At 37.5% G+C, this 16,717-nt stretch overlaps 1 protein-coding gene across 1 annotated transcript; it reads right to left on the bottom strand.

Moving 5' to 3' along the window:
- On the bottom strand, positions 1-3,451 carry LOC145042234 (putative galacturonosyltransferase 4). The gene is made up of 9 exons (XM_078990628.1): positions 3,119-3,451; positions 2,990-3,024; positions 2,862-2,903; positions 2,660-2,771; positions 2,385-2,497; positions 1,825-2,066; positions 1,365-1,722; positions 692-1,267; positions 1-574 (listed from the first exon to the last, which is right to left on the bottom strand). Exons 1-9 carry the CDS (start codon positions 3,243-3,245, stop codon positions 299-301), a joined length of 1,881 nt encoding a protein of 626 aa, XP_078846754.1. The 5' UTR covers positions 3,246-3,451; the 3' UTR covers positions 1-298.
- Positions 3,452-16,717: the final 13,266 nt, after the last annotated feature.

Here is a 16,717-nt window from a genome sequence, read left to right on the forward strand (position 1 = left end):
TTGAAAATATATTGTTAGTTTTTGCATTTTTCCCATAGGAATACAAAGGTATATAAACAGTATAGATAAATACAACATACGGATTCATCTTTTCTTGGGTTCAACTAAAACTACTGAAACCCAAGATGTTTGGAGTATCACACACACCAAACACCAACTTTCTTAACATCAATCTCTTGCTCATTTACACATACATCTCCTCTCCACCCCATACCAAACAACATAAAATATGCATGACTCGAGGAAAATAATCAACACCAACACAATAAAAGACTAAATCTGCTTCTTCATTATTTACTCATGGACTCATATTGCAATCCCGCATGTAAGCCTGATCATAGTCGAGAAAGCGATTCCAATAGCCTCGAAACTTTGGAATCCCTATTTCCAGCCACGGCTTCAGATTCCCGTTGTAGTGAATGACAGCTGCTTTTTCAATCTCCCTGTGACTCACACTCGGGTTATACCCAAGCCCAAGTACATGCCATGTCCTCTCCAACGGGTAGACCCGTTTCCAAAATGTTATCAAGCCAGGTGGCAGCGTCCCCAGCTTCCACAGTTGTCTCTCATTATTCTGCACCCAACCAAATCCAAATGTCACTACAACTTCAATCACATCATATCATATCATATATTTTCTATTTTTCTTAGTTGTTGCTTATTGCGATTGATGAATCAATCAAACACTTACCAACTTTTGCCACGAGTGATAAACCTGAGTGATGTTTTGCTTCCTCCATTCCTCCAAATCAAATACATTCATTCCATACGCCCATCCACACGCACGCGGATCGAAATTTGTAGCAATCAGAGGATTTGAGAAGTTGAGGTATCGATCAAACCGATGGAAGTTCTCCCCACACGTCTCAACAGCACCGATCACCTTCCCTTTCAAATCAATAGACCAAAGACCAGTTAGATCTTTTTGCACCACAATATCATCATCCAAGAACACCACTTTACTAAGCTTCGGGAATATCTCCGCAAGGTAAAACCGGAGATGATTCATGATTGACAGATACTTTGGGTTTCTGAATTTGAGATTTGAATCGGATTCGGATTTTCGTGTTTTGAAGTAATAATCGATCATGTTCTGTGAACCCAACTGCTTTAAGACAGGGCTGTAACTTGCATTCAGCCATGTGAATTCCTCGATGTTTTGAACTTGGATTGTGGCGTTGCCAGCTGGATTTGCAAGAAACCACATTCTCATTGCTGCGTAATTCAGCCTATCTGTCACAATGTGGAACACATGTTTTGAAGGATCCTGCTCCAAACAACATGCTTTCATTGAGTCGATTTCAAGCAATAACCAACCACATTGCTATTTTATAGGTAAAAAAATAATAATAATAACAAAGTACCTTTGCATTGGAAACGGTTGAGTTGACAACTACAGCAGCAGCCAAAACATTATCCGAAAACAATGCGTAGTGGAAGAGGTCGGGGTGATGCAGGTTTTGTTGATTTGGGAATTGTTGGGCAGAAGAATGAAGAGAATAGTATTCGGTTGAAAGGCGTAAGGGAAGACAATGGAGACCCTTTGGAACAGTTTTGGCGGTTAAATGAGTCAGAAACAAGGCCTGTTTCTTGTGGACCCGCAGCTGTTCTTCTGTAGAGTGAATTATGGCACGCAGTTTCTTCACAACCGCAGTGCAGTCGTCCTGTATTTGCTTCCCTTTCGCCAGTGTCTGCTCCATTGCTTTCAGCTTCTCATTCGCACTGCATTCATTTCATACCCCAACAACATATAACGCATTTATAAAAATCAAAAATAAGCCAACGTATTTTTGCATTTACCCTTAAATTTTAAATAAGGCTTACTTCTTTGGTAGATCTGCATCCTTTGTTGCATCGCCAAGTGCTCTTTGGAGTTCCTTCATACGCAACCGAAGTTCCCTAATAAATTGAGTATTGCTTCTTGTTGCTGAAAGGGAAAGGTAAAGTCTTGCCCTAATCAACTGATCCTTCAGATACTTAACACGGGTATCTGTTAAAACATGTTCATCTGCTTTCTTGCTTTTTGTTTTTCCAGGTTTGATGGAATTTCCCTCTTGTATAGTTTCCTAAAATGTCATAAAACACAAAATCATTCTCTAAGCATCAAATAGGTTTTATATATAATTCATAAAGAACCTCAGAAACACAAGATTTCCCGATATGTGAGTTCTTATAAGTTATAAGCTACCGGGTTCAATATTGAAAATATTCACTCCGCTAGCCATAAGGATTCAAGTCAATACTATCAAATTAGTGAACATATTCTATTATGCCCCATAGGCCCACATTACGTACAGCTAATTCCAACATAAATATAAAAGGTTATTTAATAATTTAGTGGGTCACAGGAACCAAGAAAGTAATGAACTTTTTAATTAACTTACTGTTTGAGTCGCTTTCAACTTGCCATTTTCCTTGTTTTCAGCCAATTCTTCAAAGGTGTTGTCACCATGCGTCAGTACTTGCCTGATGGGGTTGTCATTTTGTCCTTTGGATTCTGATAAAGTGATTGTCAAGTAAATTTTATGATGCAGTGGATAAAAAGTATAAAAAAGGTTACTCAAGGAGTTGGCGATTTGTTATGCGGTTTTAAGAATTAAACATGAGCAAAATGTGATTTGATTAGGGTTAGGGCTGAGTGAAAAGGTAAGGAAATAACCTTCATTAAGCTTTCTAGTTTTCCTGGATCTTTCACCATCAGTATGTTGAATAGATCTAGCCAAATTTTCCAAATAAACATCATCAAATGGTTCTTGTGATGCAGATAACTCCTGAAACATAATAAATTTGAAAGGTTAGCGAAATGAACATATTACGAAGCATCCGAATTCAGAAACATAATAACTTAGCATGTTACCTACCTGAGGATGCAAATTTAGGGGCCTGACATCTCGATGCAACGACTGAAGGTAAAAATAGATGAATAAAAGGATCATAAACAATGAATTCGATATAATTGAGATTGGAAATTGAGGGATGAAGTACATACCAGTGTTGAAGGCTTCTGAAGGAATTCATATGTAGCTGCAAGAAGAAGAGAACGAAACAGGTCAGACAATAGAGATTTGATGGCTGTAAAGAAGAAATTCGAGATCTGAGAGTAAGAAAGGGGGGGTACAAAATGAAGAAAATGTAGCGAGTCTGTCGGTGTAAAGCGCAATGGGGGCAACAACTGTCAGAAAAAGCAACACTAGCACTGGCTTTCTCAGCCGCATCTTCATCTTTCCTCTTCCAATAGAGGACATGAAAAACAACTTTCTATGGTGAAGCCAGTGAAATCCGAATGCACATTCTTCCCAAGTATGTTTAAATTGGATTAAAATTTTCAAACATCAAGTACGAAAACAACAATTTCAGCTTAGAAGTAGAAGAAAGCGATGGAAGGGAAGGACGTGGATACGAATTAAGAGGATTTGGGACGTCAAAGCAAAAAAGATGTCGGTAAATAGCTATGTTGGTAGCCATGGAGCCTTCGCTTCTATCTAGGGGTGTTTTATTACTTTGTTGGTTTATTGTTTATTTGATGTGTGAATAAACAAAAAATAATAATAATAATCAATAAATATGGAGAGATGCTTATTAAAATTAGTTTATTTAGTTCAATAAATTGATTTTTAAAGATTTTATCTAAACACTTAAAATTAACTTATTGTGATGGGAATAAGTAATAAACATCCTTTTTTTTCCTATCCAAACCCCCTTAGATATTAAAATGAGACAGCGTTGGCCTATCATCATCCCAAGTGTCTATCGTATCTCTATCTCCATCTCATCCGTGTTACCATTTACATCCTAACGGATGCATAATAGTCTTATGTAACAAAAATAATTCCAAATAAGTTATCTAAATGAGAGGCCTAAGAAACATTAAAATTGTAACAAAAATAATTTCAAATAAGTTATCTAAATGAGAGGCTTAAGAAACATTAAAACTAGAAGTGACAATTTGGTATATGGATGAGCCAAGGAAATAAAATCAAAATTAACCATTGTAATTAGGAACATAATTTGATATATACCATAAAGCTAGCCAACTATAAACCAAGAGAGAGAGATTGTTGAGTCATATTTTACAGGTTTATGCTGCGCTTATATTGTTATTTGTTCTTGGGCTTAGAATATTATTTTGTTAATGAGACGTGTATGTGTTCTCGGTTAGCTGGACTGAGATCACCTAGTGATTTCGGTCATGCATGGGCTTGGGCCTTAATAGTCTCTGTATTAGGTTCATATATATATATATATATATATATATATATATATATATATATATATATATATATATATATATATATATATATATATATATATATATATATATGATATTGTCGTATACGTTTTGTAGTGGTTCCATTCTTTAGTTCACGGTTGCTTTTAAGTTATCATGTACCAGGCAATTTATATAATAGAATTGTGTGCATTTGAAGTTATATTTGTGTGTTCTTGAATCATTATTTGATTAATATTCCGTATTATTTAAGCAATTAAGACTGATATTGTTAAGATTCATTGATTTGGGACTTACAAGGTGCGGTGAAATCTGTACAAATTTATAAATTTGAAAAAGAATGAGAGTTAGCCGATAGAGTCTAAATGCAATTTATGGTACTCTTCGATACAAAATTTGGGATATAAAGAACGTCGAAAACGGAGCTAATATGCAGAAGATGCGAGCGAAACTTGGGCGCTACTCCTAGGAAGCAGTGTGTCCTATAGTTATTTTCATGAACATGATTTTAATATTTGTGTTTAGGTTGTTTTAAAGGAGAATATGAAGTGTCAGTCAAAGAGCTGACTTTCCTGCGAGTCTTACATCTATATCGGGAGAGTGCAATGTTACTTTCATCAACATGATTTTAATACAAGTATTTATTAACACTAGTACAAAAAGTGATCAAGCAACACACCATAATAGCGTGACAATATGCGTATAGTGACATTTCGTTTTTTCACTGAAAGTGTGACCGAATTTGATGCTACATACATGTTGTTTTTGATGGGTTTTGAGCATTACATGAATCCTATGGTGTACATGTAACCCTAAAGCTTTGGATCTAGGTTTTCTCTAATTGTACATGCAATTATAATAATCATCCAAAGCTATAACCCTATACTAGCATGCTATTTTCGAAATTAATACCTAATACAAAATTAGATGATTACCTTTCTAGTAGCTTGATTGATCTTCAACCTTTGAGAACTTAGCACCTTAAATGGGATGCCTCTAATAGATCACAAACACCAAGAGCAAGTTGGAGGAATATGAGAAAGAGGCTAGGGGTCACAAAAATCAACTGGAACTCTTCTTAGGGTTCAAGTGTCAAATTTAGGAGTCTCATGATGTCTTTAGAGAGCTGAGCTGCTAGGGTTTTAGTCAAAACCCTAATTTGATTGCTTAGGCCCTAAGTAGTCCACATGATCCTTCCAAAAATCCCCTATGGACGATTTCTATGTGGGCTTCCACATAAATTTCATCCACCTCCTTCTATTAGGAGTCCATAGCCCATATTTTAATTATCTTATAATTACAACATCAATCCCCTTAATTTAATTAATCTCTTTTGATCACTAAATTAATTCTTGACCAATATTAATTAAATAATATGATTTCTCAATTAATATATTATTATTATAATATATTAATAAATCACAATTAACCTCTTTCTCCATAATTCATTCAGTCAAGTTGCTATGGTGAAGGCAACCCAAAAGGACCATGCTACTATCGGGTCAAGTACATACCAATTATAGTTATGGGCTTAGACACCTAATCTAACAGTCTCTTACTTGGATAAGTCTTATAACTATAAATGAACTTGTGACTTCAAAATCCGATTAGCAATTGTAGCTCTCAAAAGATGTTGTCGAACTCTAACACGTCCTATTGATAAGGGATCATGTAGTCCTCTGTTCTTAATATATTATGCAGACAAATACATGGAACATAGTCATACTTATTGTCCAACAGTTTGTTTCTCGGTTTCTGATTTATTTGACATAGAACTTAATTGAACACATCAACTCAGTTATAACCGTGCCCGACACATAAGTCAACACAAAATCATCGAGGGGGCCAATATATTGCTTTTATCCTCCTAGGATAAAAGGAACATATAAACTTTGACTTATATGCTTGTACTATTTATTATTGAATCATACACAACAATACATTTTATACCATCAAGTTAAAGATACATTTACGCATCATCAATGCACAACCAACTTGTAAACAACAACTTATATATCTCGGTTTAAAGATCATACGATATTATCGTCTCACAATCACTAGTGATGAATTCCATGAAGTGATTCATGTGAGCGTGGGTTTAATCCAATACTTAAATCTTATTTCAGGAGCACTCATGAACGATGCAACAAACCTTTTCTATGTCTAAACGCTTAGACAATCTACAAGACAATTCATGACAGTCTTGCCTCAATACCTACTTCCAAAGTATGATTGACTGTGGTTATTATTCTGGAAGTCAAAGCATGCAAAATGAAAAAATAGTAAACAATTGACACAAGACAGTAGCTTTACTCATAAATAAAACTCCTTTATTTAATCATCAAATATCAATTACATTTTATCTATTACAAGTATCTAAACATCTATCTATTTACTAAAACTAATATCGTCCTTCAATCCAATACTCATAGCATGCTGCAAGTGCTTAACCTTACTCAGTCCCTTCGTAAGGGATTTGTTGCGTTTTCCTCTGAAGATACTCTCTTTACTATGAGGAGTCCCTCTTCTACTCGATGTTTGATGAAGTGGTATTTTCTATCGATGTGTCTGGATCTACCATGATCCCTCGGTTCCTTGTTTAAGGCGGCCACACCCTCGTTATCATAGAAAATTTCCATAGACTCCTTTAGGTCAGGTATAACTCCAAGCTCTCCAATGAAGTTCTTTAGCCATATTTCCTCATTCAGCACTTTACTCGCTGCTATGTACTCTGATTCGCATGTTGAATTAGCTATGGTCTCCAGCTTGGAACTTTTCCAGGTTACTGCTCCTCTATTTATGGTAAACACCTAGCCCGAATGAGAGCGGAAATTATCTCGGTCGGTCTGAAAACTGGCGTCACTATACCCTCGCACTCTCAAGTCGTTACTCCCACCGAGGACGAGAACCCAGTTCTTAGTCCTCCCCCATGTACTTACTAATGTTCTTTACCGCAGTCCAGTGAGCTCTACCAGGGTTCCCTTGATATCGACTAACCATGCATAAAGCGAAAGCCACATCAGGTCGAGTACACATCATAGCATACATGATCAAACCAACGACAAAAGCATATGGTACTTGACTCATTTCCGCTATCTCAACATCATTACTCGGACTCTAAGACTTACTCAGTTTGGTATTGCTTTGGATTGGTAATTCCCCATTCTTGTAATTTTCCATGCTAAAATGTTTCAAAACTTTATCCAAGTAAGTACTTTGACTAAGTCCTCTTAGTCTTTTACTCCTATTTCTCAATATCCTTATCCCTAAAATATAAGCACCTTCTCCAAGGTCTTTCATAGCGAAGCACTTCCCAAGCCAGAACTTGACTTCATGAAAGGATGTCGTTTCCAATAAGCAGTATGTCATCTACATACAAAACAAGAAAGTTGACTATACTCCCACTGGCTTTGACATATACACAGGACTCATCCTCGCTTCTGGAAAAGCCAAACTCTTTGACTTTCTCATCGAAACAAAGATTCCATCTGTGAGACACTTGTTTTAATCCATAGATGGATTTCTCAAGCTTGCACACTCTATTAGGATAATTTGCATCGACAAAACCCTCTGGCCGACTCATGTAAACATCTTCAGCCAACTTCCCATTTAGGAAAACAGTTTTGACATCCATCTGCCATATTTCATAATCATGAGACGCAGCTATGGCTATCATAACCCTTATAGATTTAATCTTAGCTACTGGTGAGAAGGTCTCACATAGTCAACTTCGAGATCATTAATAGAACCAATTTCATTGTTAAACGAAAATCTAAAACATTGTTTATAGAACCCATGAAAAGAAAAAATGTTTCATGTTATTTCTGACGAGTAGCAACAATTATTCAACTGTAAACCTAACCCACTACTAAGCACTAAAGAATAAACTCCAATCTTGGTGACATGCGACACTTTCCTATTCCCCGTGATTAAGTTCATCTTCCCATGCTCCACATCCTTACTTCTTCTTAGACCCTGCAAATCAGAACAAATGTGAAAAACACATCTTGTATCAAGGACCCAAGAAATAGCAAGTGATAAGTTGTTAGATTGAATAGTATAAATACCTACGAGGGTGGGCTTTATCTTCCAATCTTTGATGTCTTGCAGATACTTCAGGCAGCTTCGTTTCCATTGCCCTTTTTCGTGACTGTAGAAGCACTCTGCCTCCTTAGGATTGGAAGAGGGAGCAGCAGAACCACCTTTAGTTCCACTAGGAGTTGATGCAACAGACTTGCCTTTCAAAATACTCTTTGCAGTTCTTAATAAGCCTTAGTGCTTGTTTAGAGTGGCTTCCTCCCTGTTCATATGATAAGTCATTCTGGACTGATCATAACAAGAAGGCAAGAAGCGTAGAATGATGTCAATAGCCAACTCTTCATCGAAGTTGACATTCAAATTCAGCAAGCGGTCCACAAATCTCTGCATCTTTTGCAAGTGGGCGATGATGGAATCTCCATCCTTCATCTTCATTGTTATCATGGTAGCAATGATCTCATAACTTTGTTGTCAAGCACTTTAATGGTACCTTTCCATCAAATCTTGGTGCATCTCGAAAGGATATTAGTCCTCGTCGGACTTTTGGAGTTTAGCGGTCATGGTAGCAAGCATGATACACGACACCTTTGTCGCGTCTTTCTTATGAGCCATATATTCTTCAATTTCTTCAGAAGTATCAATGTTTCGTTGATCTACTTTAACTCTTTGTCAAGGACATACTCCTTGTCCTCGTAGCGGGAGACCATGCTATCTAATTGTTAAAATTGGATCTGTAACGATGTAAAATTTAAAACCAATTTTTCATTTTTGCAAACATCAAAAACATCGATTAATATTTCAAATCCAAACTTAAACAATGTTGTCACAACCGAATACATCACAAAGATCATAAAAATAGTTTTTCCCCGATAATGTGTACGATCACGCCAACGCCTTCCCACGGTCCTCGCTAGTACCTAAAACACGTAACACAACAATTGTAAGCATAATTGCTTAGTGAGTTCCCCAAAATACAACCTACGCACATACACCTTTCCAGGCCCCTGACCTTCCGGTCCATGTGTCTCAGGGGACTTCTGTCCCGACTGGGTAAACCTTCCGGTCCTACCCACGTCAACCTTACGGTCCATATTACAACTCCTTTCGGCCCATAACATATTCGCCTTCCGTCCATAACATAATGCCTTCCAGCCCATATCAAGCATATCATACATGGCACATATAACGATTAACTTATCACACATAATGCATACATCTCATATCATATTCGACCTTCCGGTCACACAGTCAAACCCTTCCGGGTACAGTATAGTGAGAAGACTCACCTCGTGGGAAGTCTAAGATCTCGTGTCCTCGCTATCACCGAATCCAACAACGGCTCAACCTCGCCTAAGCATAAAAATATCATTTAATACACGAAGACTTCCACTACTAAAACTTTACCCCTTATCATCCTTCCTGAAAGGGTAAAAGACCATTTTACCCTACCTTGACCTAAAGTCCTCATGTTGACCAAAACCCTAAAAGTCAACAAAAGTCAACCATGAGAGTACGCAGGGCATACCGCTAGATGTACGCGGGGCGTACATCACCAACTCCCCCCGGATCGGGGTCTCCACCCAGTACGCGGCGCGTACTGGAAGTTACGCCCTGCGTAACCACCAGAATCAGCCACCATCCATTTATGGTCTTAATCAGTTAAGTCATTAATCCAACTTCCAAATCCGACTCCTTTAGTGTGTCTAAACCCATAAAGTCGAGACCTTTAAGCCTTGGCATGGCTGTAAAGGCTCCAACATCACATAACAACCTTTTATTCAAACTCAAGGACCTAGATCTCATGCATGGTGCAATACCCACGTCCAAGATGCCATTTTTATGAGTCTACATCTCCAATAGATCAGAAACATGAAACATCTAAGCTTATGGAGGCCATTTGCACAAAAGTCTCCACCTTTGGGACTTAAACCCTAGAAAATGACATCTAAAGCATACAACAAGAACCAAGTGTCAAGATCCAAACTTTTTACCTGAAATTGAAGCTTTAACCCTTGCAAAGCTCAGATCTACACTTGAGCACCACTTCTAGCCTCTCCAACAAGCTCTTCTTCTCCTTTGCAACCTTAAAATGGCACTACCAAGCTTAGAATGCACACACAAAGGCTTAAGGACGATGGCACTCACTATTTAGGGTTTCACTCTGAGGGGTGGTGGCTGAGAAGTGCAGCCACACATTCCTTTTATAGCCTCAACAAAGGAAATTAGGGTTTGGGTCTGAATGAGTTACGCCGGGCGTAACCTTGGGTACGCCCCGCGTACCTGAGGGGAAACGCGTCCAAATGAGGCGCGCGAGTACGCACAGCGTACACCGAGTACGCCCAGCGTACTCGCCTACCATGAAAACCCTAAATCATTAACTTAATCAAGACGCAAGTCCAACAGAAGAATACCTGGATTTCGGGTTGTTACAGGATCCATCAAAGATCACCCTCCCACACAAGTTCATGAGGGAGAAGAAGCTAGAAGCATTGGAGTTTGCATCATTGTTTGAAGTCTACATTTGAAAAAGAAAAGAGCCAAAGTTTAGTTTAGTTAAGAATCCTTAATATAACACCCAAATGAAATATTAAGGCTAGGATCCAACACAATATTTCACAATTCAGAAGAGGGATGTCATAATTTAATTGAAAAATATTTGAAGGTAGGTAAATGACGATTTACCAATTTCCACCATGAAAAACGAAAAAGAATATTAAGTTTTAAATGAATTGAAATTACTAGATTCTTTTAAGATTCATTGAAGTTTTCAATGAAATGTTTTAATCTCGATTATGCTAAAACATCCCAAAAATACAGGCCAAAATTTTCATTTTATTTAAGTCATTACATAAAACCATCAGTATAAAAACATTCATAATAATATGTCATGTCAAAACCAAAGTGTTAATAATCAAAACATAGTATCATAAAACCATATCAAAGTGTAATCCCAAAGATCTCGTGTGTGGAAAACATGGTGTGATGAGCTACGATCAAGCCGATTCCTTTCCTTTGAAAACAAAGTTCCTGAAACCAAAACTGAAAACTGTAAGCACAAAGCTTAGTGAGTTCCCCCGTCATACCACATACTATACAAATCACATACTGTCAGGCATATCTGGGTGCCCGAACTATTCAGCCCAAACCTCTACGTGAGTCTTGCCATGAGGCCCAATCACTCTTTCAAGTCCAATACACTTCATATTTTGATGGCCCAATAATAATCAAAACACTTAAACCCAAAATGCTAAAAAAATCACTCGTGGCCCAGAACATGGCCCAATTTTCCAAATTAGGCCCAAGATCATAGTGGGCCTCCACAAATAAAATATCAACCCAAAACTTGATGGCCCAACAACGCCCAAGACAACAAGCCCAGAAGATGGCCCAAACTGAAGCCCAAAACCCAAAATCTCATTCTGCTGAATACACAGGGCGTACTCAGCTTGTACGCTAAGCGTACTGGCTTAAGGGCTTGTACTCTGCACGTACAGGCTTGTACGCTCATTGTACTCCTCTTATTGACCAACTCTCAATCCTAGCTCTTAATCCATTAAGCCAAGACGTCCAAAACCTCAAAATGGCTTAATATAAGTGACTTGACCCATAAAGTCGATTGCTTTAGGCCTTTGCATGGCTTAATGAATCCCAAACACCAAGGATGAATTCCAAAAGGTCAAAATCACTCTCAAAATGTCTTAGAACTTCTTAATACCTTAAGACCTTAGTCCAAACTTCCATATCTGATTTCAAGGGACTTCTTAAGTCATAAAGTTTCCAACTTTATGACTTAGAATAACTCAATGGGGCCTAAATCTAAAACCTAAGTTCCAAACTTCATCAGATGACTACCAAATCATGCATGGAAGTTTTATACCTCTCAAGATCTAAACTTTATGACTCCATAACCTCAATAAGGACAAAATACGAGGCTCAAAGGTTCTAGAGTAACTTCTACTCACAAGAACCACCTCAAAGGGACCAAATCCATAACAATGTACCACTTAGCTAGATCTACATGAAAAATTTGTCAATGTTAAGACTTTATACCTCCAGAAGATAAATCTAGGTGCACAAAGCTTGGATCCAAAAGCTCCAAGTCAAACAATGACTCTTCAAGAAGTTCCTTCTTCCTCTTCTAGTACCAAAACACACTAAAAATCACTTTGAAGCTCTACAGTCACTCAAATGGGGGATAAGGGTCGATTTCTAGGGTTTGGAGAGATGGAGGTTGAAGGTATTAGGGTTAGGTTATTAGATAAGGAGCTTAAATAGGGTCCAAGACCCTAAAATAGGGTTTTGATCTGACTAGCATATGTCCAGTGTAATTCTGGTACGCCCAACGTACTCCAAAGAACATTCGTGACCATCCTGGTCAGTACATCCAGCGTAAAGTACACCCAGTGTACTACCTTTTTCACTGGTACGCCCAACGTACTCTTTTTGTACGCCCAGCGTACTCGGCTAAGCCTGAAGCCACTAAACTTCTGAAGGCCATAACTTCTTCGTTATAAATCTGTTTTCAACGATCCTTATATCTACGAAAAGGTAACGAGAAGCCATGCACTTCTATCAACTCTTATCTTCCTAAATACCTTCCGAAAAAAGTCCATTTTCCAAAAAAGCCCAAATTGACTCTTTACCGAAATACCCCTAGGCTCCAAAACACAAACCGAACATCCGTAATGCTTCTAATACATCACTCGCACCCAAAATGGCCCAGATCTTACCCTTTTTCAAAAGCTATAATCCTTATGATGACCATCCTTCAGGCCACAGCCTCATGCTAGGAGTCAATTCAGAACAGGGCGTTATAACTCTCCCCCACTTAAATTAGATTTCGTCCTCGAAATCATTCGTTACCATCCCCGATATACCAGACGGCCAAAACAATATGGCCACAAACCCGAAAATACCATATCCTTCCCAAGGTTTGAGTTCCATAATGATCTATCTTCCCGACGGACCGCCTATGCTCTAACTACCATGCGAAAACCTCATCGAGTAATTGACCGATGCACATTCCCCATTGCTGATTATCTTAATGCTATCATCGTAAACAAAATCCCTATTCATAACTAGTTGTTAAGTACTTGTACTTGACAGAAGGCTCAGATACTCCTTCGAGTAGAAGATTCATCCCTGTAACGGTTAGAATCATACGAGAGCTGCGTAATAGGTTCAGATCAACTACACTGAGATTATTTAATCCCACTACAAACGACAAGTCACTTCCAAATCATTCAGTTGCTTCGCCTGTACCGGAAATCCTAAGACACCAATACTATCCGATGCTTTGAAACTACCCATAACACATAATTGCCTGAAACACTGAACTGTCTGTAACACTGAACTGCCTGAAACATTGAACTATCTGAAACAAGGAATTGTCTGAAACACCGAACTGCCTGAAACACTAAACTACCTGAACAACACGTTGCTACATGGCTGCTTCCCCAAGGTCCATCGGGACCTCCCTGGTTCCAACCTATCTGGAATATGGATGCCCTGTCCGGTTGTTGAGTCAAGAGTAATCTCACAGTCGCCCCATACGACTTCCAAGCGTAATACTTTTTATCAACAATTTCCACAAGTTCTCTTGACACCGTGGCTCTAACGACTTGGTGATCTACTGATCGAATCCATACGTCGAGTCCTGACATTAACAAATTCCAAAGCTAAAAATGACTGCTACGCGACCAATGATAGCCTTATATCTCAAACGACCTTAAACTGCCCATTGCTTCCTTGATCTCATAATTGTATTGGTGATCCCACGGTGTCATCACTGGCTCAAACAAGTCTAATTCATCTAGAGAAATTTGTAACCAATATGTGGATTTGCCATACCCTCACTGTTGCATTCGAACGGGTGGGTACTACTGCTCTCCTCGTGATCTGTCATCACTCCCATACTACCTGCCAACCTAGTGAAATCCATGCCAACCATTGCAGGTTTACAACACTCTAATGTTATCTGACAACTTGGTGAATGTCACGGTTGCACCCACAGACTTACAATATTCTAACACTATCTGGATGCTTGAGAATGCTACGGATACACTCGCAGACTTACAACACTCCCACATTATCTGGCTGCTTAGTGAATGTTACGGCTACACCCATAGACTTTCATGGAATAACATCATTTTCACATTTTTCCTAAAGTAACTAAGATTGGGAAATTGTGAAAACATTTAGTAACTTTATAAATCATTATACTTATCAATGAGGGATTAGTTTGTCCTATCATACCCGTTCGACTAATGACCATCCATCAATCAAGGAAGCGGTGGGTGAGAGTGGATACCCATTCAACCACCATTTTATAGGCAGTTTCCTTACACCCCCTTATAGACCGACTTCGTCAATGAGGCCTACTAACGTTAAGACTGACTCGTCTTATACATACATACATACATATATATATATATATATATATATATATATAATTAATCTTTTAATATTATAATAGTATAAGGTAGAATTTTAAACTTTGAAACTCTAGGGTTTAGAATTTAAATATTTCAAAATCAAAACCTTTTAATAAAAATTTAAATTCCAATACTTGATGGCAAGTTTTGAAACTTTTCAAAACCTTCTAGATCATATTAAAATATAATTTAATTAATCAAATAATTTTTCATTATCTAAATTTGACCTAATTCAAAATAAGGTAAGATAATTCACATCAAATAATACAAATAATTAACTTTATCATATAAATCAATAATTATCTTATAGTTTGAGAATTATCTTCTAATTGGATGGGGATAACCATTTCCATATAATAAATTTCAAATTTTATCAGTCAAAAATGTTTTTGGTAATTATCCAAATCCAATTCTAGTCAAAATCCCGAAAAGTATGCCAACAGACGAGCTGACTCGCCAAGTCAAAATTTGGACTCATCGAGTAGCCTTGACTCATCGAGTTCATCAGAGAACTCAACGAGTTCATCACCATATTACAAAATTTCGACGTTTTTTAGCTAAGAACAATTAAGCAATGCATCATATACAACAGAAAAACGTCATAGGCTCTGATACCACTGATGAGTTTTGAGCATTATATCAATCATATGGTGTATATGCAACCCTAAAGCTTTGGATCTAGGTTTTCTCTAGTTGTACATGCAGTTATAATCATCCAAAGCTATAACCCTATACGAGCATGCTATTTTTGAAATTAATACCTAATAAAAAGTTAGATGATTACCTTTCTAGTAGCTTGCTTGATCTTCAACCTTTGAGAACTTAGCACCTTAAATGGGACGCCTCTAATAGATCACAAACACTAAGAGAAAATTAGAGGAATATGAGAAAGAGGCTAGGGATCACAAAAATCGAATAGTACTGTTCTTAGGGTTCAAGTGTCGATTTTAGGAGTCCTGTAGGGTCTTTATAAAGCTGAGCTGCTAGGGTTTCAGTCAAAACCCTAATTTGATTGCTTAGGCCCTAAGAAGTCCATGAGATCCTTCCAAAAGGCCCCTATGGACAATTTCTATGTGGGCTTCCACATAAATTTCATCTGCCTCCTTCTATTAGGAGTCCATAGCCCATATTTCAATTATCTTAAAATTACAATATCAGTCCCCTTAATTTAATTAATCTCTTTTGATCACTAAATTAATTCTTGACCAATATTAATTAAATAATATGATTTCTCAATTAATATATTATTATTATAATATATTAATAAATCACATTTAACCTCTTTCTCCATAATTCATCCAGTCAAGTTACTATGGTGAAGGCAACCCAAAATGAACATGCTACTATCGGGTCAAGTACATACCAATTATAGTTATGGGCTTAGACACCTAATCCAACAGTTTTGATATGATGTTTTCTAATAAATTGTCACACAATTGAAGGTTTATTAAGATTATTGGGGTTGACATCCCACACCTCGCTGCTAGCTACAGCCGGACCGACAGGTCTACGGGTGACAAGAGTCATAGGATTAGGGCGTCTAAAAGACGTTGTGCAGGTTACCTCTAGTCATAGTATGGTTATAACGACTCACATAGGGAGCTAACAATACATAAAGTTTACGGGATTTTTATAAAACAAAAGGGGTTTTAGGTCGATTTAAAATCACTTTTTATATCAATAAGTATATACATTACTGTACACTTTCGGTTTTGACATTTATGACTACACATCATTTAAAACCATTTTTATATCTTTAAGTATGACAAATACTTGTTCATTTTTAGTCCTGGTATTTAGGACCACATAACTTTTTAAAGGAAAATATTGGATTTTTCTTGGTGACACACAACACATTACAAAGAACGGTTTCCAAACTCTTTATCTCAAAAACTTATGAACTCACCAACCTTTGTCTTGACACTTTTCAAAACTACTTGTATTCTCAGGAATTTAGTGAAACAGGAAATCAACAGCGTTTTGAGGATGGGACGATAAATCGTCAAACAGTTCATTT

Source organism: Lactuca saligna, chromosome 4 (genome assembly GCF_052625555.1).
Source record: "Lactuca saligna cultivar CGN05327 chromosome 4, ASM5262555v1, whole genome shotgun sequence".
Classification (NCBI taxonomy): domain Eukaryota; kingdom Viridiplantae; phylum Streptophyta; class Magnoliopsida; order Asterales; family Asteraceae; genus Lactuca; species Lactuca saligna.

Bases quoted from the DNA above. Each gene is read 5' to 3' on its own strand.
- LOC145042234 (XM_078990628.1), bottom strand. From the start codon at position 3,245: ATGTCCTCTATTGGAAGAGGAAAGATGAAGATGCGGCTGAGAAAGCCA. The intron at 2,067-2,384 runs GTAAGTTAATTA...ATGACATTTTAG, and splicing joins AGTTGAAAGCGACTCAAACA to GAAACTATACAAGAGGGAAA. The intron at 575-691 runs GTAAGTGTTTGA...GGTTGGGTGCAG, and splicing joins ATCACTCGTGGCAAAAGTTG to AATAATGAGAGACAACTGTG.